Source organism: Rhincodon typus, chromosome 18, assembly GCF_021869965.1.
Source record: "Rhincodon typus isolate 14 chromosome 18, sRhiTyp1.1, whole genome shotgun sequence".
NCBI lineage: Eukaryota > Metazoa > Chordata > Chondrichthyes > Orectolobiformes > Rhincodontidae > Rhincodon > Rhincodon typus.
In genome coordinates this window covers 2,847,275-2,869,711 of record NC_063349.1, presented here as the reverse complement: position 1 = coordinate 2,869,711, position 22,437 = coordinate 2,847,275, and the positions used below count along the sequence as shown (strand labels likewise).

The 22,437-nt window shown below is 39.5% G+C and overlaps 1 protein-coding gene across 14 annotated transcripts in view; it reads left to right on the top strand.

Annotated features, from left to right (window-relative positions):
• The window catches only part of cnot4b (CCR4-NOT transcription complex, subunit 4b), a 149,741-nt gene that overhangs the window by 29,957 nt on the left and 97,347 nt on the right, over window positions 1-22,437 (top strand). For 13 of the 14 annotated variants that reach the window (XM_048608000.1, XM_048607995.1, XM_048607997.1 and 10 more), the window contains exons 2-3: window positions 18,491-18,731; window positions 21,742-21,939. In XM_048608000.1, coding sequence (XP_048463957.1) covers window positions 18,491-18,731; window positions 21,742-21,939 — 439 coding nt within the window. Of the gene's footprint in view, window positions 1-1,311; window positions 1,407-18,490; window positions 18,732-21,741; window positions 21,940-22,437 lie in introns of those variants that run through there. The other variant, XM_048607993.1, reaches the window with a different exon arrangement.

The window sequence follows — 22,437 nt, the reverse complement described above, 5'->3', positions numbered from 1 at the left end:
TCTCTACGTATAAGTCCTTGATGTAGATGTTAAATTATTGAAACCCCAACTCTGATCCTTGTTACACACCACCAATCAAAGCCTGCTGCTTGATGTGGAAACACCCTGCTTATTCCCTACTCGTTTATTCTGCCTTGTTAGCAAAGCAACATTGATACCAAATTGGCTGAAGGATTGAAAGCACTTGTATGAATGGCTTTTTTTCAGTTTTGCAAGTTTAATGTAATATTCCCCATAGTTCAGTGCTCTGACAACTGTTGTTTTTTGATAATTTGTCCTTGGGGTACAGGGCACATTTTGAAATGCCACATATGGGTCCAAACGTAAGAAATGGTGAGAAAGTTTAATTCTAGACTTGAGGAAATGTAACAATGAAATGTGTGAGCACACTCTTGAAGAAATGCAACTTAGCCAAGTGTGTGCTGATGCATTTTAGGTGTCACCTTTTATAGTGTCATAGAGTCATACAGCACATAAACAGACCCTTCGGTCCAACTTGTCTATGCCAGCCAAGTATCCTAAACTGAAATACTCCCATTTGCCTGTGTTTGGTCCATACCCCTCTAAACCCTTCCAATTCATCTACTTGATCAAATGCCTTTTAAATGTTGTAATTGTACAACTTTATGAAGGATGTAAAGGCTTTGGAGAGTATACAGAAGATACTTAACAGTTTTCCAGGGCACTGTTAGGAGTGGAGAAGGTTAAAGGTGGTTTGAAGACTGTTTAAAGTCAAGAAAAATGTAAATTGAATGTGTTTCCAATAACTAGAATTGGTTACCAAGGAACATATATTCAAGGTAATTGCCTCATGCTGTCCGAAGTTCTTTAGCCAAATGCTATTAAATGCTCTGCGCTGGAAGTGGTGAGGATTTGGAGTGTGTTGCCTCGCGGAGTGGTGGTTACAGATTTAATAATGTTTTCCAAAAGCAATTAAAAGAAAAGTAGTGCAGGCCAATGGGCAAAGGGGAATCAAGTGCAACCAGCAGAATTACTGTTCAAAAGAGCCAACAGAGGCTTGATAGATGAAATAGCAACCTCCTGTACTGCACTGATGTGATTTGCTGCTCCCCTTGAATTGCTTTTGTTGGAGTTGAAGTGGGATTCAGCCAGCACTTCTGTGGACATAGTTCACTAACTCTCTCATTTTGTCCGTGCTTTTATATTGGGAATCTTTTGCATTCTACATTTTATTTTCCTTGGTAGAGCGTGGGCTTTACTGGTGGGGCCAGCATTTATTGCCCTTGTCTAATTACCTTTGAAGGTGGTGTTGAGCTGTCATCTTGAACTGATGGAGTTCATTTGTTGCAGGTACACCTATAACACTGGGAGGGAATTCTAGGATTTTGACCTGATAAAACCGAAGGAACAGCATTGTTTCCAAGAGAGGATGAGTGGTTTGGAAGGTAATTTGAGGTGTTGGTTTTCTTCTGTATCTGCTACCTTAACCTGTGAGCATTAACATTTAGGCTTAGAACATACTGTCTACAAATGCATCTTGTAGGAAATACACGCTACTGTGTGGTGATGGAGTGACTGAATGAATGTTTGTGGGTGTGGTGCCAATCAAGTGGGCTGCTTTGTCCTGGATGGTGTGAAGCTGTTTTGGTGTTGGTGTTACATTGAACCCAACAAATGGAAAGTATTCCATCAAAGTCCTAACTTATACCTTGTTGGTGGACTAGTTTTGGGGAGTCAGGAAGTGAGTTACTGACTGCAGCTATTATTTGCTTCTGACCTGCTCTTGAAACCATAATATTTATTGCCGGTTCAGTTTCTGGCCAGTGGTAACCGTCAAGATGATGGTAATGCCGTTGAATGACAAGGGATAACGGTTAGGCTGTCTCTTATTGATCCTGTTTGCTGTCTGAAACTTGTGTGACAACTATCAGCCACTATCTGTGAAGGAAAAAACAGAGTTAACATTTCAGGTCTGGTGACCCTTCCTCAGAACTCCAGAATCTAGGTTCCTTGATCTTAAGGGTGTTTGTGAGCAACAAAAATCGAACAGCTTTTGGGTGTGGTTCATAGGTTGCTGACCCACAAGTTTCAATTTATTGTGCTGCCATTTCCCCAGCTGGTTTTCTCCAATTTGTTTTTGTTTCAGATCTTCAGCATTCGCAATTCTTCATTTTACTTAAGTTGAGAGACCAATACATCTTTGACATATTACCCTTAGATTTTCATGAATTTTCAAGCAGCCAATTGTTTTATTGCCAGATCGAGTTCAATCACGCTTATGCTCACAGGATATATTTCAAAAATACCTTGTCATATCCTCAAGATGCTTGCACTACACTGCCAAGCTTAATCTTTCACTTTACTTTTAAAGGATTTGTTTAACCTCGTGTTGTTTCTTACCGTACAAGGTGAAGTTGAAATTATTTCAAAAAAGACCCAATGATCAATCGGAGAACAATTTAACCCTTTCTGAAGCACCAGTCTTTTCAGTTGTCTTGCCCAATGGGCTGCATGGCCTGTTTCTCTAAGTTCTATTCAACTGAGTGTGTTAATGACTCAGCCTAGGTTTCCATTTTGGAAGTTAATACTTCTGAGTAACCAGCAATGTAAAGTGTGGACAAATTACTAATTTTAACTTGAAATTGTGAAGTGAGTCAGTTCATCCCTGAGATAGCAGGAAAAGATAAGATCTACTATTTTGTGTTGGATGAGTCTCTGGACTGAAAATTTGGAGCCCCTGAAAATTTGGAGCCCACAAATTTGTTTTTGATTCCAAAGTCATGTATTTTTGTGAATACAAATTACAAACAGTGGTGTTCACACTGATTTTTGTGGAACCAGACTGCTGGTGCTTTGAAACAATGGGTGTCTATCTCTTCTGTATTACCTCTTCTTTCTACCTTAGCAGCCACCATCAGTTCTACTTTTTCTATGACTTCTGATGCTCCGATTTTATTCATTAGTGCATTACTTTAGGAACTTGTTCAAGTCCTTTTGGAAGCCTTCAAGTACTGAATTCCCCTTAACTAGCCCCTCCATTCACCCCTTTGAAGAATTGAATGATATTAAGGTATTCCTCAGTTAAAACCCATACTGATTGTTCAGTTTGATATTTTAGTTTCTTGATCTTTTTTACTGTTTGATCCTTTAAGGATTCCATTAATTCTCTTAGCACTGATATTAAGCTGACTAATCTGTCATTTTGTGACATCCTTTCTCCTTAAAGATAAGCACAACATTAACTTCCTACCAGTCCTCTGGTACTAACCTTTTTTCTTCAGGGCAATATATACAAATCGAGTGGGAAAACGCATGGTTAATCCGGTATACTGTGGGCAATTATCCACAATGGTGGGAAAAATAGAATGTCAGAATTATTATTTAAATGGTGATAGATTGTGAAATGTTTATGTACAAAAGGGCATGAGCAAGGACTTGGTATCCTTGTATATGAGTCACTGAAAGCAAGTAGACGGGTGTAACAAACGAACACAAATGGTATGTTGGCCTTAATTCTAAGAAGTTTTGAGTAGAGCAAATAGCATGTCTTGCTGCAGTTGTGCAGGGTCTAGGTGAGATAACACCATGTATCATGTGTAGCTTTGTTCAGTCTCCCCTTTTTAAAAAAGAAAAATAGACTTGACTGGAATGGCAGGTTCGTTGTACGAGGAGAGATTGGGGCTTGTATCCATTGGACCTTCAAAGAATTAGAGGGGCTCTCATTGAAGCATTACCAATTCTGACAGGGCTGGACAAAGAGGATGCATGGATAATGTTTCTACTGGCAATGGCATTCTAGCATATGGAGTGGACCATTCTGGACTGAAATGAAAAATTTCTTCACAAAGGGAGGTGAAGCTGTCGGAATCCGGGACCATAAAAAGGAGTGGAAGCTAAGTCAATGAATATGTTTAAGAAGGAAAAGATTTTGAGACTTAAATGGCATCAAGGGATATGAGAAAAGCACAGTCAGGCATTGCAATTGAGGATCAGCCATGATCAAATTGAATGACTGGGCTGAATGTTGGTCCTACTTTCTATATTTCAGCTGTGTATTATTATTAATTGTACAATTGTCCATTTGCTGTTTTTTACCTATATTTTAAAGTACCCTGTTCAAGATCTTGAACATTTGATTTCCTATTCCAGTTCTGAGGATATTAAGAGTCTTGCATGAGGTGTGAGGTAGCATTAAATGTAAGCCAGCCCACATTGGGGTAACAGGTCTCTTACCTGCTAATTATGGGAGACTGGTGCTTTTTCAACAATCCATTGGTAATTTTTCAGGCCGTCATAAAATAACTTGATTTAGTTTCCACGGTTGCCTGTGGTGGGGTTTGTACAGAACCATAACTGCTAACTACTGCACCTGGCCTGCCAGAGTTCTTAAGTTTAAATTTAGTATCCTTGGTGTTTCCAAATGGCCTACATTTTATGTGACCTTAGGAATGCATTCAAATTGTGGAGGCAAACGTTAATCTGGAAAAAATTGACATATTGGTTTTTACTCAGTTGAAACTGCAAGTGGGCCAAGTTAGTTCAACTTATTGAGGATGACAGAACATTGTCTGTTTAACACTTTGCCTGATCAAAAGCATTCATTTTGTACAGCTATTTGTTATTGTTGCATGGGCTAAAAAAAAAACCCTTTTCTGGCATTTTGAAGAACCTTTTTTTTATAACACCTTTGATTACAGCAGGACATTTGACTATTTCACAGGCAATGAAATTCTCTCCTTTCTCAGCATTTAATTGTGGACAATTGGAGCCAAGATTTGTCACTCCCTTTTTAAAGCAGTTCTTCTTGTTATCTGACTTAAGTGTATTTTCAGATTTCCGTTCGTCTCTTCATTTCTGCGGTTCCTCTTGGCTTGTTGCGCATGATGAGCTGAGACGAGATTATCAACTACTTGGACCTTAAGGTAGAGGAATAAAATTAGGCCATTCGGTCCATTGAGTCTGCTCTGACATTTGATCGGGTTTATGTTTTCCTGCCTTCTCCCCATAGCCCTTGATCCCCTCGCTAATCAAGAGCCTATTTATCTCTGTCTTAAATACTTCCAATGACTTAGCTTTCACAGCCCTCCACGGCAATGAGTTCCACAAATTAACTACCCACTGACTGAAGAAATTCTTCATCTCAGTTCTGAAGGGTCACCCCTTCACTCAGGCTGTGCCCTTGGATTGTAGTCTCTTGGACGAGTGGAAACGTCATCTCCATGTCCACTCTCTATCCCGGCCTCTCAGTATTCTGAGTTTCTGAATCAGGTCCTCCCTTATCCTTCTAACACCCACCTAGTACAGACTGAGTCCTCAATTGCACCTCACTGATTCGTTGGTAAGAATCGCTGACAAGCCCTTCATCCCCAGGATCATTCTTGTAAACCTTGTCTGGATCACCTCCAATGCCAACACATGCTTCCTTTAGATATGGGCCCTCAAACTGCTCACAATATTCCAAATGCAGTATGACCAGAGCCTTATACAGCCTCGGCAGTACATCTCTGCTCTCGTATTCTAGCTGTCTTTAAGTGGATGCTAACGTTACATGTGCCTTCCAAACTGCCAACTGAGCCTGTGTGTAAACCTTAGAATCATGAACTAGGACTCCCAGGTCTCTGTGTTTCAAGATGTCTGAAGCCTTCTCACATTTAGAAAACAGTCTATGTCTCGGTTCCTACCAAAGTGCATAACCTCTCACTTGCCTACTTGGTATTCCCTTTGCCACTTCGCCCAACCAGTCTGTCCACGTCCTTCTGCAGCCTCTCCGCTTCCTCAACACTGGGTCTCTCCACCTATCTTTGCCATAGAATCCCTACAGTGTGGAACTAAGCCATTTGGCCCATCAAGTCCACACTGACCCTAAAAAGTGCATCCCACCCAGACCAATCTGCAAACTAGGCAACAATACCCTCCGTTCCTTCATCCATTTGGTTAATTATAATGTGAATAATTGTGGTTTCAACACTGACCCCTGTGGAACTCCAATGGTCATCAGCAACCATTTCGAAAAAGACCCTTTATCCTCACTCCCTGCCTTCTGCCAGTCAGCCAATCCTCTATTCATGCTAGTACCTTGTACCTAACATCATGGACCTCCTACCTTATTTGGTAGCTTCCTGTTTGGCTCCTTCTGGAAATCCAAACAGATCACATCTCCTGGCTTTCCTTTTCTAATTTGCTTGTTACTACTTGAAAGATTTCTAACAGATTTGTTACAGATGTGACCTCCCCTTGATGTGGCCATGCTGACTCAGCCCTATTTTACTATGCAGTTGCAAGTGCTCCACAATTTCATGCTCAATAGATTAGAATCTTACCAACGACTGGAGTCAGGCTAACCAGCCTATAGTTTGTCTCTCCCTCCCTCCCTTTTTAAACAGGGGTGTTACGTTAGCCATTTTCCAATCCTGCCTCTCGTGATTCCTGAAAGATCACCCATGCCTCTCTAATCTCTTCCTCTATCTCCTTTGGAACTTGGCAGTATAGTTCATCTGGTTTGGGTGATTTATCCCCCTTCAGACCTTTTGAGCTTCCCCGGCACCACCTTGGTGATGGCCACTACGCTCAGCTCTGCCCCGACTTGAAGATCTGGTATGCTGCTAGTGTCTTCCACAATGAAGACTGATGCAAAGTATGTATTCAATTCCTCTGCCATTTCTTTGATCCCTGCAGCCACATTTTCCAGAGATCCAATGTCCACTCTTGCTTTTCTTAGCTTTTGATTTTTGAAATAAAACTCTTGCAAATTTCTTCTACATGACAAGTTAGCTTACCCTCATTTCATTTTCTTCCCCTTTGATCGCTTTTATAGATTTTCCTTCGGTTTTCAAAGGCTTCTCAACCATATGGTTTCTTATTAATTTTCACCACATCTTATGCTTTTTCCTTTGTGTTTATGTTGTCCCTGACTTCTCTTGTCAGCCATGGTTGCCTCGTTCACTCCTTCATATGTTTCCTCTCCCTTGGGATGAATTTCTGCTGTACCTCCCAAATTATCCACAGAAATGTCTGCAATTGCTGCTCCACTGTCTTGCCTGCTAGACTCTCCTTCCAATCAACTCTGGCCAGCTCCTCCAAATTGTCTCTGTAGCTACCCGTAATGAACTGTAATTCCATTACATCTGATTCAATCTTCTCCCCCTCAAACTGCAGGGTGAATTCTGTCATATTGTGATCGCTGTCTCCAAGGGCCCCCTGCACCCTCAACTCCCTAGTCAAGTCTGCCACAATGCACATCATTAAACCCAGACTTGCCTGTTCCCTAGTGGGCTTCACCACTTTTTTTTTTTACAGATACATCATCTAATCACCTTGGATGAACTGCCTTATTCTTCCTTCAGTTTTCTGTCTTTCTCTTCGAACAATCTATATATTTATGATGTACAGTTTGCAAGGTTTTTTGTTAAATAATGGTTGAACCTAACACTTTAAGTTCAAAATCTACATTGGGCTCCCTTTTCAAACAGATCTGCATTCATCCAGTTTAAATCTGAGAGATTGTGGCCCATTACTGCTATACACTGCATACTGTGTATTATTTTACAGATACTGAGAATTACAAAATTGGTTTTCTTTTTTAAAACCTCAATATTTTCTTGTGTCTGTTGTTCTGTTGATTGTTTCGTGGTTTCAACCTCATTTACTTTTGGCTGTGTTGATCAGGAACAGTAAGTTTCCAAGCTCTGATCTTTGAGTTCATGCAGTGCCTAAACTCGAGACTGAAGTTGCACCACTCATTACTGCTGTCCAAATCACATTTCAGCATTTTGTTTTCTAAGTCAATTGCACAATTTCTATGTAATTTGACTTTTTTGTAACAGTTGGTGAAAACTTTGTCAAATTCAGAAATAATTAATTTATCTGAAGAATTAATCTAAATCTGTTATGAAAGAAAATGTCCAAGTGATATTTCAGTGGCACAGGTCTTCTATAGTCCTTCAGATTAAATTTGCTGTTCTATAGCGTTTTGCTAGCTTGTCATATGAGGACTTTCACTTGTTTGACTGTTGCTGACAGGTTGTCATTATTTTGTCAGTTGTCATCTTATGACTGGTATGTTGGTTTGTTTTTGTTTTGGTTTAGTTTTGCAGGACTGAAACCAGTGTCCCTAAATTCTGAAAAGATGATATCCCATGACTGCATTTCTTGGTTTGTCTCTTGCATGTCTTGGGAAATCTTGCGTAAAAGCCAGATAATTTTTTTAGACTTAAGTCACCTGAAATTTTCCATGGTCTTTGTACAGTGGGACTGCAGTCACAATTCAGTGTTGAGGAGTCTAACTTGGAATCGGTTAGCTCATTGCATTGCTCATACAGACTACTCGAGCATTACAGCCCTACCACTAAACTTAGATATATTCTTGGTGATGCAGTTTCTATTTGCTTTAATCAGTTTGGCACTTGGTATACAAAATTTCATTCCCAGGTTCAACATCTGGGTGAAGTGGTTTATGTTTGCCAAATCGAAGCAACCCCAATGCAGCAAAGTTAACTCTTTGTCATAAGTGTGTTGCTTAAAACCCCTATTTTACCTTTCTTTGTTTGGTCCTTCACCTTGTGCTAAAAAGTGAACAAACACCACACGCTTGGATAACAAGGTGTGGAGCTGGATGAACACAGCACGCCAGGCAGCATCAGAGGAGCAGGAAAGCCGACGTTTTGGGTCTGGACTCTTCTTCAGAAAACCACACACTTGGTCCTTGCCTCTTCCCCCAACAAAGTATTTCAAGTGGGATGCAGTGAGATAACTCCAATGGTCTTGTGTAAAACAGCAAAATAAGGAAACCAACACCTGTGGGAAAATGTATTTAAATTAGTACAATTCACTTATTACCAATAATGCAGGATAATGAAGTCTTTGAGTTTGAAAGCATCTCATTGCTCTGATGTGATGTTGTCAGGGTATTGATTTGTGTAAAGCTTAGAACCTTATTGGTCACTGCATGTCTGTTGACCTTTCGAAACCAAATGCTTCCAGCATCACAGACAGTTGGTGCTGAGTAGGTGTTGCACTTATGTACAATGATTCCATTCAATTTGATTGTTAGCCTGCTTTTGCAAAACAATGGCACTTGTCTCACTAGGTCCACAGCCACCTTCCTTTCTCTGAGGAAGAGTCACAGATGCTGCCAAACCTGAACTTTTCCAGCAACTTCTTTTTTCTTCCTTTCTCTGATTATCCTCACTACCATCCCTCCTTTCTCTGCTTTGTCCCCACTACCCCATCCTCTCCTACACCTGCTCCCGCAGCCCATGTTCCCTCAAATTCTTTCTTATGCAACGATCGGAGTTCAATATGTGGCTGCAACGTCTACTCACCGTATGCAGACCCTTTTGGGCAGCTGCACAGCCATACAGCTTTGAAGAAATATTGCATTGCAACCTATTATCCTGTACTCTCTCAGCCTGACCTCAGCCTTCTGTCCTGTTGCTTCTCTTCCTCCCCTCCCTGCAACCTATTCCTTCTCTTCTAAGTATGAATTAATTCATTTTGGTAGAAAGCATGAGATGTGCAATAACAGAGCATAAGGGGTGTTTGTAAATAGTTAAATTCCTGTTGCAGGTTTTTGGAAGAAAGAAAATGCTCAGCATTCAGTAGGTTTTCAGCAGTAGTGGAGATGACCTTTCATCAATACAGTTCTCCCTCTCCGAATGTCTGATGTGACTATTTCCAACAATATTTGTTCCAGATTTACAGGATTGCACTATTTTGCTTTAGTTAAACAACAGGTGTAGGTAGATCCCAATGCTGACCGGGAGGAAGTTGCAGGATTTTCACCCAGTGACAGTGGAAATAAGTTTATTTAAAATTGTATTGTTTTTTAATTGGGTGAATCAAGAAAACCTCTTTGCAGTAGTAAAATCAGTCACCAGAGGGCTGACTTTGTGTTTAACTGAAGTGCTGTAACTAATAAATTTTGTGCTACAAGTGGTGATGATCTGAAATGCACAGCTTGTGTATGTTGATGGAATTCTGAAGAGTAACTTTGAATACAGAATTGAATAAATACTTCAACGGAAACAGATTGATCTGAAGGTTAAAAAAAGAACAGTGGAGTAGGATAATTGCATCGCTGTTGGGAAGAGTCTGTGTGGGTATGATGGGCCAAATGACCCCTGTTTTGTTTCTCTAGCAAGTTTGGACACAGCAGGTGAACATTTTTTTGGCTGTAACTTCGTAAACCTTGAGATGTAGCTGTGTTTGTTATGTTGCTCAGATCCAGAAACCTGTTTTTTTTATATAAACTGTTATAACCTTGATATATCTTGGGTCAGTAGAGGGCAATCTTAGCATGGTCAATGTCTAGAATCGGTAGAGTCTCCACAATCTTTAACTAGGAAAGAGAACCACAAAATCTTTGTTCTGAAATATATTGTAACAACTTTTTTGAGTTGTTCCTAATATAAAATATGAACATTATTTCAAGAAATAATTCTTTAAAGGTTTGACAATTTTTTTTACAATTGATACTCTGAATTATCACACATGACTCATTTGCGTATTCACTCCTTGGTATAATCAGCCTTGTAGGTTTGGAAAATTAATTAACCGTAACACATTCCAGTTACTCGTGCACCAAATTGGAAATGAATTTTGAGGAAAGCTCGAAGTAATTGTCTGCTTAAGGAAGTAACAAGGAACTTAAGGCAAAGAGCCATTTACTAAAAGCATGTCAGTTCATGAAGATTCAACTTCAAATGCTCGCTTTGTGCCATAGCCCAGTGGTTGCAGCCTGCCACTATTATACAAATTGATGGTAAAATTGATTGGGAACATAAAACAGTACAGCACAGGCCCTTCGGCCCACGGTGTTGAGCAAAGCATGATGCCAAGTTGAACTCATCCCTCCTGCCTGCCCGTGGTCCATATCCCTCAATTCCTTGTTTAATTATGTGCTCATCTGAAAGTCCCTTAAATGCCCCTATCGTATCTGCCTCTACCACCACCCATGGCAGCATGTTCTGGGCACCTACAACTGTTTTTTAAAAAAAAATTGTGACCTACCAACTCTGTGGTAAGCATTGACAAAAAAAAAGACCAACACTTCAAAACGTCGGATTGAGGGCAGGAAGAACTGGCCCTATTATTTAGAACGTTATGGAGGTGAACGACTGTAATAGCAGTCAGGCCTGGGAAGCCTGACTGGAGTTGCAGACTGCTAAAGACTAGCAGCTGCTGCTGTTTCTGAGCGCAATGAACTTTAACACAGCCCCAGATTTGAAACTTGCTGCTCAGGTTAACTAACAAAACTAGCTGAGTTTTTGACTTGATTTTGCTTTTTACAGTTAGTATTTTAAAAAAGGATCTTTGGAAAGATTCTAATTTGACTATTGTGTGAAGTACTTTATTCTTATTCAGTTAAAGGGAGAGGTATGCTGATTTAGGTGGTTCACTAGTGTAATCACTAGTGGCTTGACATGAGTGAAGGCATCAAATTTAATGTGTCGGCATTACATTATGAGACACCAGGGAAAGAATTACTGGATTATGAAGAAATATTAGCATGTTTACATACATGCTTTCTTCTTTCCACCCTAAAAGGAGAGGGTGCTTTTAATCTTGAGTCCAACTAATGAATTACTTTAAATTTAAAAATGTGATTTCTCTCAAAAGTCACCCTTTTTGAGGAGAATTGCTTGTATTTTGTTTTGTGGGATGTGCATGTCGCTGGCTGGCCTGCAATTATTGCCTGTCCCTAATTGCCCTTCAGAAGGTGATGGTGAGAATGTGGCAAGCTTTGAATATTTGGAAAGCACCAGTTTACTTGATAGGTCCAACTTAATTTGATAACCCTTCATTCCCTGTTCAGATATTGTTTTGCATTTAGGAGTTGCCAGTGTAATACAAGTTGATCTTTTTATGTAAGATATGAAACAAGGGTCTCAAGTAGTTCAAATGCTCAAATAAATCGCCAGTGTTACATTAACCAAAGCACAGAATTCTTGTCTTTGAGATGCATCCCTTGATTAATGCCTTCAAGCCAAAGTTTTTGCTCCATTCTCATGATGGGGGTTAGCACTAAGAAGGCCAGTATTTCATTTTGACTTAATTGGCCTCAAATGTCATCATCAGTGGTGTTAGCCCAATACTGTCAGATGTAAGAGGGAGACTGCTTTGAAAGGTGTTTGCTGTGATTGAGCTGCTTTTTCTCCAAGGTATCTCAAGGGAAATGAATTTGTGTCCATCCAGGGCTTTATCAACCAATTCCACATTTAGATGGCTTAACAAAAGCAAAATGTGGGTTTGAGAAGCCTGAATGTGTGCACAACTGGGAGCCATGCATGTGACGATATAAGTACAGAAGAGCACAGGTGAACTATTAGGTCCCTTGATCCTACTCCACCGTTGAGTAAAATCATGGTGGTTGTGATTGTGCCCTCAACTCTATTTATAATCCACGAATCACTTGTAGGTGAAAACGGCATGTAAGTCAACCCTCAATATACTTGATGAACTGAACCGTTCTACTCTCTTAGGGAGAGAATTCCAAAGACTGACAGCCATTTGACACAAATTTTTTTTCCTCACCTTGGTTTCCAACTAGAGACTTTTTTGAATCTCTGCTTCGAAATTCCAGACTTTACCGTGAAGGTAATATCTAAGCATGTGCCCACTCCATCAGATTCTCATTCTTCTGAACTCTAATTATGTGGAAATTCTTCTCAAAATGCTTTCATCCAGAGAATCACTAAAATGAACTTTACCTGAAGTGAACAACATAGAACAGTGCAGCACGGTACAGGCCCTTCAGCCCACGATGTTGTGCCGACCTATTATCCTACTAAGATCAAACGACCCTGCATACCCTACGCTTTCAAAACCAACTTTCCCTATGAGAGGAAACTAAAATGGTCCATGTCACTTGAAGTACTGTCTCACTGATGTCCCGTTTGATTGTAGCAAGGAGTATTTTGCCCTATTTGTTGTAATTTGTTATCAGCGGAAAACTGGCTTCTGTGCATTTGTGAGCAGTTGGGGCTGGTTTACCTTGCTGACCCTGTCTGCCACGCAAGAAACTTAAGTAGACTGCCTTTCTATGGCTTTGCTTGTTTTAAACCCAGTCTTTCTAAATGTTAATTGTGGTAAAGATGGCACCTGAATGTTTAGTAGCAATCTATCCTAACTCCTTAAAAGGAAGTATGATCTTGTATTTGTGTAACCTGATCATATTTCTCAATGCACAAAGCATGACATGAGCTTTTAATTTGAACTGTAGTTAATGTGGTCAATTAATTTGAAATGTTCTCAACATAGTCGGACATTAAAACGTTGGAAATATTTTAAGTAGATATCTGAAGTCAAGTTCAAGATGCATTCTAAGTTTGCTGCAGTCTATTCTATCACTTTCACATCCCTTGTCGTTTTAAGATTGGGCTCTGATCTGATTGTCCGAATTCCAGAGCAAGGAAGTTTGTGAAAATGCAAAATTAAAATATAACAAACATTTTGACTTTTCAAACTCAGAATTATTGAAATAGACATTCATATGAAAGGCACAAGAAGGGTCAAGTCTGAAGCCAGGTGGTAACGAGGCATTCAGTAGAATACATCTGATACGCTGCTAACAAAATTTAGAATTTTGCAACATATCCTTGAGGCTTTCTCTTCGGTCAATTTTCTGTAACCACCAAGCTATAGAAAGTTATCTAGAAACGTTCCAGAACACTGAGGAGGCTTCAAGCCAATCTACATTCTGCTCTGAAAATTCTGTTCCTATGTTGACTACTCTGACAGACTTTATCACAATGGCTGAAATTCTTCTATTCAAAGGCAATTTATCTCTGTGTTAATGGTACCTTTTTTAACAAGAAGTTCAACATCTTGCATCTTGACCAAAAGTGAATTGAATTTTCCTTGGACCATATCGTACCTCTTGTCGATATCCTTGTAAAAACTAATGTTGCGTAGCCCTTTTCAGTTTGGCAGTCATGAAGGATTGGAAAAATTGGTTGCCAGAATGTAAATACGAGAGTTTAACTTGGAAGCTGTTGAATCTGCACACTCAATTCTTGTAATTAGCCAACATTTATGACAGAACATTAACTGCACTTGTGGTGTGCCAGGACTATACATGCCCTTCATGGCTTTACTCTGGCTTGAAGTAGTTTTGTTACTATAATCCAGAATAAAGCCAGCCCAGGCTGGCAAGTATAGTTGCTTTTTTTTTGCTGTTGATTGTGGTAATTCAGAGTTTTAACCAAGTTCCTAGTGGGAAGAGCCCATAATAATAAGATAGGTCCATCATGCTAACAGATCAGCAGAAGAGAAATAACCCATTTAGTCCCTGGAGCTTGATCCAAAGTGAAATTATGGCTGATTTGCATTTCAACTCCATAAACCTGCCTTGCTCCATGCTCTTCATTTTCATTGTACAAAATCTGTCCAATTAAAACTAAGAAGTGATCCAGACTGAATTGCCAGTATGAAGTCAGAGATCGGAACTTCTATCATCATTTGTATGAACAAGTCTTTACTAATTTGATTTCTTTAAGGTGTGGCTTTTTTTAACGTTTAGACAATGTTCTGTAATTCTAGACTATGCCAATCCACAGAAAAAAAAAATCGTATCAACTGTTCCAATATTCTGAATAGTTAAATCAAATTATGCCCTTGTAAATTCCAATTTGTGTAATCTCTACTCATAATTATACCTTAGTGACTAGAGTACAATTCTAAATGTACGTTGTACTTCTCCAAAAGCAATAAAGCCTTCCTAAGGTGCAGTACTCTGAGCTGTTCACTTCCTCCAGGGAGGAATGAGTTGAATTTTTCAAGTTGTCTGGGAACTAGTTTCAGAATAACGCCAGTGTATAAAAAGGCTCTTGAAAGTCAGACTTGGCAAAGCACACTGTGTAGGGTCAAACGAAGAATGAGCACAAGGGTACAGCACAACTAGGTACACAACAAAGAGTTAATGCTGTGAATGTAATGTAACAGGAAAGAGAATCTTTGTGTCCCTTCGATACCATGCATGTTTTGGACAACATCACTGTACCTTAGACTCATGCGTTTGCAATTTTGCTTCATGAGCATACCGTGCACCTATTCTAGGACATCTTGCCTGAAATTTAATTGAGGATATGTTGTTTTGGTGTGATCCTCCTTCAAGTGAGTTTTTATACGAGGCTTGTTACGTTAAGGTGAATGTGTAAAACCTTGTATTAAATTAAGAACAGGAGAGAGATTTCCCAGTGCGCTGACCATAAAGGTAGCATATTTAGGTAGCACTCTTGTGTCTCATTTGTGCTCCAAACTCTTTGCATTAAGTGTGCCATTTTGATTTTTATTGTTTAATCAGTCAGAGAAAGGAGGGTGAGAAAGGTAAGGGAACCCAGACTACAGGAGTGTAGATCGCTGCACATTTGCAAAAGTTTTTTTAGGTTCTTGTCCCGTTTGGATACGAATTAGGCCTGCAGCATTGATGTGCAAACTGACCATAACCAGATGGTACAGAAGATTTAGCCATTTGAGTCTGGAGAGCACAAGGAGTGTAGAAGAATTGGGAATAATGGTGTTGGGGGAATTGACACTGCAGCAAAGAGTGAGTTCAGATGCCTGTGATACCTGCCTGATGCCAGAGTTCAAAACATCTGCTGAGACATTATGGGTAGAACTAGGCGAGATATTCTGCACAGACAATACGAGGTCAAAAATTTCATGACGCCAGGTTATAGTCCAATAGGTTTATTTGACCTCAAGCTTTCGGATGGGTGGGATGTGGGGCAGATGGTTGACTTGTGCTCTTATTTTGTACGTTCATTGTAATGTAGCACAAACTTTTTAATCTTTCTCAAGAATAACAAAAAACATGATAACTGGTTATTTTTCCCATGGGTAATTTCAGTTTTAATTTAGCAACTGGCAATAAATGTAATTTTGGCTGCATTTCAGGCAAGTATATATCGGTTTTCAGCAGCTAGAAGACATCCTGATGACAAGTACAACTTGTGTGCTTGATTGCAGGATAAAACCATTACGAATACTTGCTGTGTGTCCAGTTTCTACGTTAAATTCCTTGAATCCAGATTAAAGGTCAAGTTGCGTTCTGTGCATAGACAATGAGAAATAGCAAATTAAAATGGTCTTGATTAGTTCCTTGCTTGGCATGCATGTTGAAGTTAAGTTGTGAACTCCTGGCCAGGGAGTCAGCATCCATCGTCCAATCAGTCAATTTGCTCATTGTTCTAAAGAAGATCTGGGCGTTCAGAATTTGTGATGCAACACACTTTGTAAATATAATGTTGCTGGAATTTGAAGAATTTCCAGCAGTGTTAAAAATCCTGTGGAGTTAAGATTCTAATTGTGGATAACCTCTGGTAGGAAATATTGGAATTTTGCAATCTGTTTGTCATCTGGGATGGTGAGGGAAGCCAACTGCCCTCCATCTTTTTGGACCATGAAATCATGGCTGATCTCATAATCTTTAACTTCACTTTTCTGCCTTATCCCCATAGTCTTTGATCCCTTTTCTGATTAAAAACATGTCTCAGCCTTGAATACATTGACAGCCCTTCACAATAAAGAACTGCACAGATTTAGTGTCCTCAGAGAAAATATTTTTCCTCATTTTTGATCTAAATGGGCCCCTTCCTGAGATTACACCCTCTGGTCCTAGCCTCTCCCACAAGGGGAGAAAATCTTCACCTATCAAGCACCCTGAGGCACTATCATGTATTTCAGTCAGGTCATATCTCATTATTCTCCATGTTTAATGAGTACAAGCCTAACCTAGGCAACCTCAGAAGAAAATCCACCCATACTGAAACTAGCAAACCTTCTCCACACTGCTTGCAATGCCAGTGTATACCTTTGCTTGGGGAAGGGGATTAAAACTGTTCAATATTGCAAGTGTGCCTTAAATAGTTGTAACAAAAGCACCCTCTTTTTAGATTCTATTCCCTTGGAAATAAAGGCCAGTATTCCATTTTTCCTTCTCTGTTGCCCAGACATGGATGCTAACTTTTTATGATTCATTATCAAAAGACTCCGAAATTTCTCTGCACTGCAGCTTTCTATCATCTTTCCCCTATTTAAGTTATATTCAGCTCTTCTATTCTTTCTGCGAAATTACTGGATAATTTTTGATAACTAAAGCAAGCTTACAAATCTTTGGTCAAAAAAAGGAGGGAGACAAAAAGTCACTGTAGACCAGTTAGTTTAGTGCCTGTGCTTGGGAAAGTGTTGGCATCTATTGTGAAGGATGTAATTGCAGATCATTTAGCAATATAATCAAGCAGTTGGTATTCATGCTTGACACATTTATTAGAATTTGTGGAGGTAACAACAAGTATAGTAAAGGGGAGCTGTAAATTTGGATATTTGGATTTCAGAAAGGCATTCAATTAGGTACCACATGTAAGGCTACTTAGTAAGAGCCAATGTTGGCCTTGTGGCGTAATTTTAGTTTTCCCACTGGATATTCCATCTGTCAAGTTTTGGCACACTTGCTTACCTGTCCATATCCCTCTGTAGACTGCGTCAAAATTACTACTTAGCCTCCCACCCAGTTTTACCATCTGCAAACTTGGCAGTACATTACTTGCATCATTCAAGTTATGAACATAGATTGTTAATACTTGTGGCTGCAGCACTGATATGTGGCACTGCTCTAGTTAGAGTTTGCCATCCTGAAAATGCCCTCCTTATCCCAATTGTCTTCTATTAGTTAGCCAATCCTCTATGCGTGGGCAAACATTAATATCTTGCAGCACATGTAGTGCTCTTCTTTCTGGCTTAAAAGTTACCTAAAATTAACCATATATTTGAGTTCCACATTCTGTAACATACTTAAGATGGAGTATTGCATGGTGTTGTCACTCAGCACTTAGGAAGGTGGAATGTTGTCATGTGTCAAAATGTTTACTTCAACTAAGAGGCACCCAACAGTATGATTGCAGATTCTTCCAGCCCAAACTGGGAATGTGTCTGAAAGATTCTGCTGCAAATTGGGATGAAATGCAGTGTCCAAGTTGTGGAAGTAGCAGGAACAGTCTGGCTTAGAGTTATGCAAGAAGCATCTTGAGTTAAGTGGGACTTTCCCACGAACTATGACAATTGATTTATTGCTGTAAGTTATTTCTTTCACTGACATAAAGTCTTTAGAGCAAAACAGCGCGAGCAAGCAAACCACTGTGCGCGCATGTATACAAATAATGGACTTCATCCTCAAATATTATGACCCAAAATAATTTGCCCTCAGTAACAAATTGGAATCTTCACTGGAGTCTCATGGCAATTTTGTGCTTGAGTACTTTACTTTAAAACTTGATGATTTGAGTTGAGTTATACCATTATGACAGAACTGTCTAAGCTGTTTTGCTGCTTACATGGGACTTTTAGTTAACAGTCTGCTTCCAGTTGGTCATCCTTTAAAATTGTTCATTACATTTTGCAGTTTGAACAAAGCATGCCATTTAAAACCTACTAGGTACATGGGATGTGTTGTTTTTAAATACAGGTAAGCATGTGAAATATGCTGCCTACTCTTGATTGTTGTGACTAATATTTCTTTGCTGTTTTTCCTCAGACCAGAAACACATTCAGATCTGTGCAGTTTTCTTGGTGAGAAGTTGAACATTCAATCAAAATTGAAGATGTCTCGTAGCCCTGATACAAAAGAGGATCCTGTTGAATGCCCTCTCTGTATGGAGCCCCTAGAGATAGACGATATCAACTTCTTTCCATGCACCTGTGGCTACCAGATCTGTCGTTTCTGTTGGCACCGTATACGCACAGATGAGAACGGTCTCTGTCCAGCCTGCAGAAAAGTAAGTTGTTTTATAGAATTCAAGTCAGTTAGTTGGTTCTGAAATGGTCAGCGACATTTCATACTTTTGAATGGATTTAAAGAATGTTAAACTACATTCACAGGAGTGGAAAGCTAAGAACCTTTCTACTGAGAATTGAGTGGAATTCTACCGAGTGCAATCCTTGTTGTGCTGTTATTATGAAGATTTGAAGTTGTAAAAATTAATACTTAATTGACATAGAACAGTAATGCACTATGGGACTGAACTCATTGGTATTCCCACAAGTGTGTTAAGTTCAAATGCCAGCATGGTATTTTAAGACAAACTCAGTTTTTAAAACTATGAAAATTGAAAACTTCTCTTAGGAGAACTGAGTTACCTTGAAGCTGTAGGGGTGTTATTTTTAAGTTGCAGCTGGTTCCCCAGGTAAGAAAACATGTTAACTTTACTGAACCTGACCCACTTCCAACTCAAGACTAACTCTAATGTGATCCTTAACTGCAAGCTGAAACGTTCCTTGGCAATGAGGGTGCGCATGTCTGTCATTGTGCTTTTCAAGAAGGATGAGAGGGGAAAAATTAGGCATTTTACAGACTAGTTAGCCTAACGACTTGGGTGGGGAAATTGTTTAAATTTATAATCCAAGATAGGGTAACTGAACATCGCAAATTTTGAGTTGATCAGGGAGAGCCAGTATGGATTCATGACCAGTAAGTCATGCCTCAGAAACATCATTAAATTTTTTGAAAATTTGAGAATGGTAGTGGACAGAGGAATGAGACAGTTAACTAAGGTAAATGTCCAAGCAATCGTGGGAAAATTACTGTCCTGGCTGGGAAATTGGTTGAGAGGCAGGATAATGGGTAGGTACTCAAATTGGCAGAATGTGACCAGTGGTCTACTTCAAGGATCTGTTATGACCTCAGTTATTGATATTATTTATTAACAACTTCAATAATGGCATAGAAAGTCATTTATCTAAATTTGCTGATAATGTTAGGTTTATAGAAAATGTAGACAATACAAAATTACAGAATGATATTGAAAAGCTCCTTGAATAGGCAAAACTGTAGCAGATGGAATTCACCAAACAAGTGAGGTCATCCACTTGGGACTGAAAAAGGATAGATCAGTGGACTTCATAGATGGTATGAAGTTAAATAGAGTGGATGTCCAAGGAGACGTGGGTATTCAGGTGCACAGATTTTTAAAATGCCACAAACTAGTGCAGAAAATGATCCAGGAAGCTAATACAATGCTGGCCTTTACGTCTAGAGGACTGCAGTGTAAGGATGCAGGAATTATACTGCAGTTATTCAAAACCCTGGTTAGGCCACGCTTGGCACACTGAGCAGATTTGGACACCACACCTTTGGAACAAAATATTGGCCTTGGGGAGCATACAACATAGGTTTACAAGAATGATACCTTGACATCAAGGGTCAAGTTATGAGGAGAGATTACCCAAATTTGGCTGAGAATTTAGAAGGCTAAGGGACGATCCAATCAAAGTCTTCAAGTTATTAACAGGAAAAAAATTAGATAAAGAAACTGTTTCCATGGGTTGGAGATTCCAGAATGAGAGGGACTGATGAGAGAAAGTTTGAGAGTTGGTGCTGGACTGTTCCTGGGGGTTTTCAGGAAGCACTTGTACGCACAAAGCAGGGTGGATGTTTGAAACTCTGAAACAACTGGCAGTTGAGACTAGAGCTGTTGTTAATTTTAACCTGAGATCAATTTTTGTTAAGCTAAGGTGTTAAGCCAAAGGCAGGAATATGGAGTTAGATCACAGATCAGCCATGATCTCATTGAATAGTAAAACCGGCTCGAGTGGTTGAATGGCCAACTCCCTGTTCCCATATATGCTGAAATGTAAAAGGAATAAAATAAATGCATCATTTCCCAAAGAATAATTCAGCACAGTATCTATGTTATATTAAAGGCAGAAAGGAAAATCCATGAGTAATTTAGTTTAATTAATCAAATTTGTAACACGCTTATAAGGCAAGAAATCTTTGGTGACGGAGAGGTGGTGAGGAAAAAAAGTGAAACCTGGGCCAGTCAAGAGTTTGGTGAGGGCTCGAGATGAAATGAATCCTCATTTCCTCTTGGCATAACATGAGCCTAAGTCTTTTCCCCCTATTTTGAATATGATTTGAGTACAGCGTGCACTCCTGTAACAGCCTTTCAGCTGCCCCCACTTTGATCCGGTCCATCTGCTGAGAAAAATAGTACCGAGCAAAACTTGACTACAAATAAATCAACTTGGTGAAGTTGAGCATCTGCTCTGCTGTTTAGTGTGTATAAGTTAAAAGTCATCTTTGAGGCTCACCATAAACTTATCATTTGAGTCTCAGCTGCTGTGGGTGTTAGGCAGCATAATAAGCTTGGATATAATTGGTCTGCTGCGTCAGTGACAAGATGTCATAGGTACATGCAGAAAGCAATCATTCCAGGGTACTTTAATTTGTGCTCTTGTATTAACTGCCCCAACTCAGAAGGAGGCGGGTGAAAAACATACAAAGTAGCTTTACTGTGAGCAATTGCTGAATCCAGTACAGGTGGTGAAACTCTTCTGCTTGGTGGACATTGTCTTCTGGAAACCCATTGATATTGATTTGGACTTTGTGTGTGCACACAGGAATAATGAACTAACAGTTTTGTTTCCAATTTTGTCCTGGTTCCATGTGAAATTGTGCTGAATTGACAGTTGATCTTGTCCCTACAATTTGTCTAATTTGTGGCTAACCTTTTGTGGAGTGATCTAGGTTTTCACTACTTGATATTCATGTTCCTGACAAAATCTTAATGGAGCAATTAACACCTGCCATTTGTAGGTCTTGCTTTGTAAAATCTTTCACCATAAAGTGCTTAGGAAGGTTCATATTTAAATTTCTATCCACAAAATTGACAAATAAACCTTTGCCTCATGTTTTACTTTGGGTTTTAATGCAATGTTGAAATGAGAATCATTGCTCTGTGCTTTTATCTTAAACTCAAAATTGCATTTTCCTTTTTGTCAATCCAGCCTTACCCAGAAGACCCTGCAGTCTACAAACCACTTTCTCAAGAAGAGCTACAGAGAATAAAAAATGAGAAAAAACAAAAGCAGAATGAGAGGAAACAGAAAATCTCAGAGAACCGCAAGCATTTGGCCAGTGTACGTGTTGTACAGAAGAACCTAGTCTTTGTGGTAGGTCTATCACAGCGACTAGCAGATCCAGAGGTGAGCAAAAGCAAGACTTAAACTTAGATTGTACCAGTTGTCTTTTAAGCGCATCTCAAAGTGCTTAAACTCAGCATTACTGTTGAGAATATGTAATGCTTGAAATGGGTGGAATCAATTTATGAGTAGCAAGGTGATAGTGATCACTTTGTTGGTTAAGAAATAAATGAATGTTGGGCACTTCTTGGTGTAAGCTCCTGTTGCCTTATCCCAGGATCATTTACCTTCACCTGAGTACTATCGATCCTTGGTTTAAAATCTCACCAACATCAATTTGGCTTTCTCTCCATACCATATGCAAGTATTGGCATAGATTGTGCTCGGGTCTCTGTTTTAGAGCTTGGACACTCAGCCTTCTGACTCGGTGGTGAGAACATGCTTCATGTGATCCATAGTTGCATAAGTTGCTTACAAATATTATCCTTGCTTTTTGAGCAAATATTTGCATGGCATTTTGCGCTTTGCTACCACCTTTTAATTTTCCCCAACCTCTGCGAA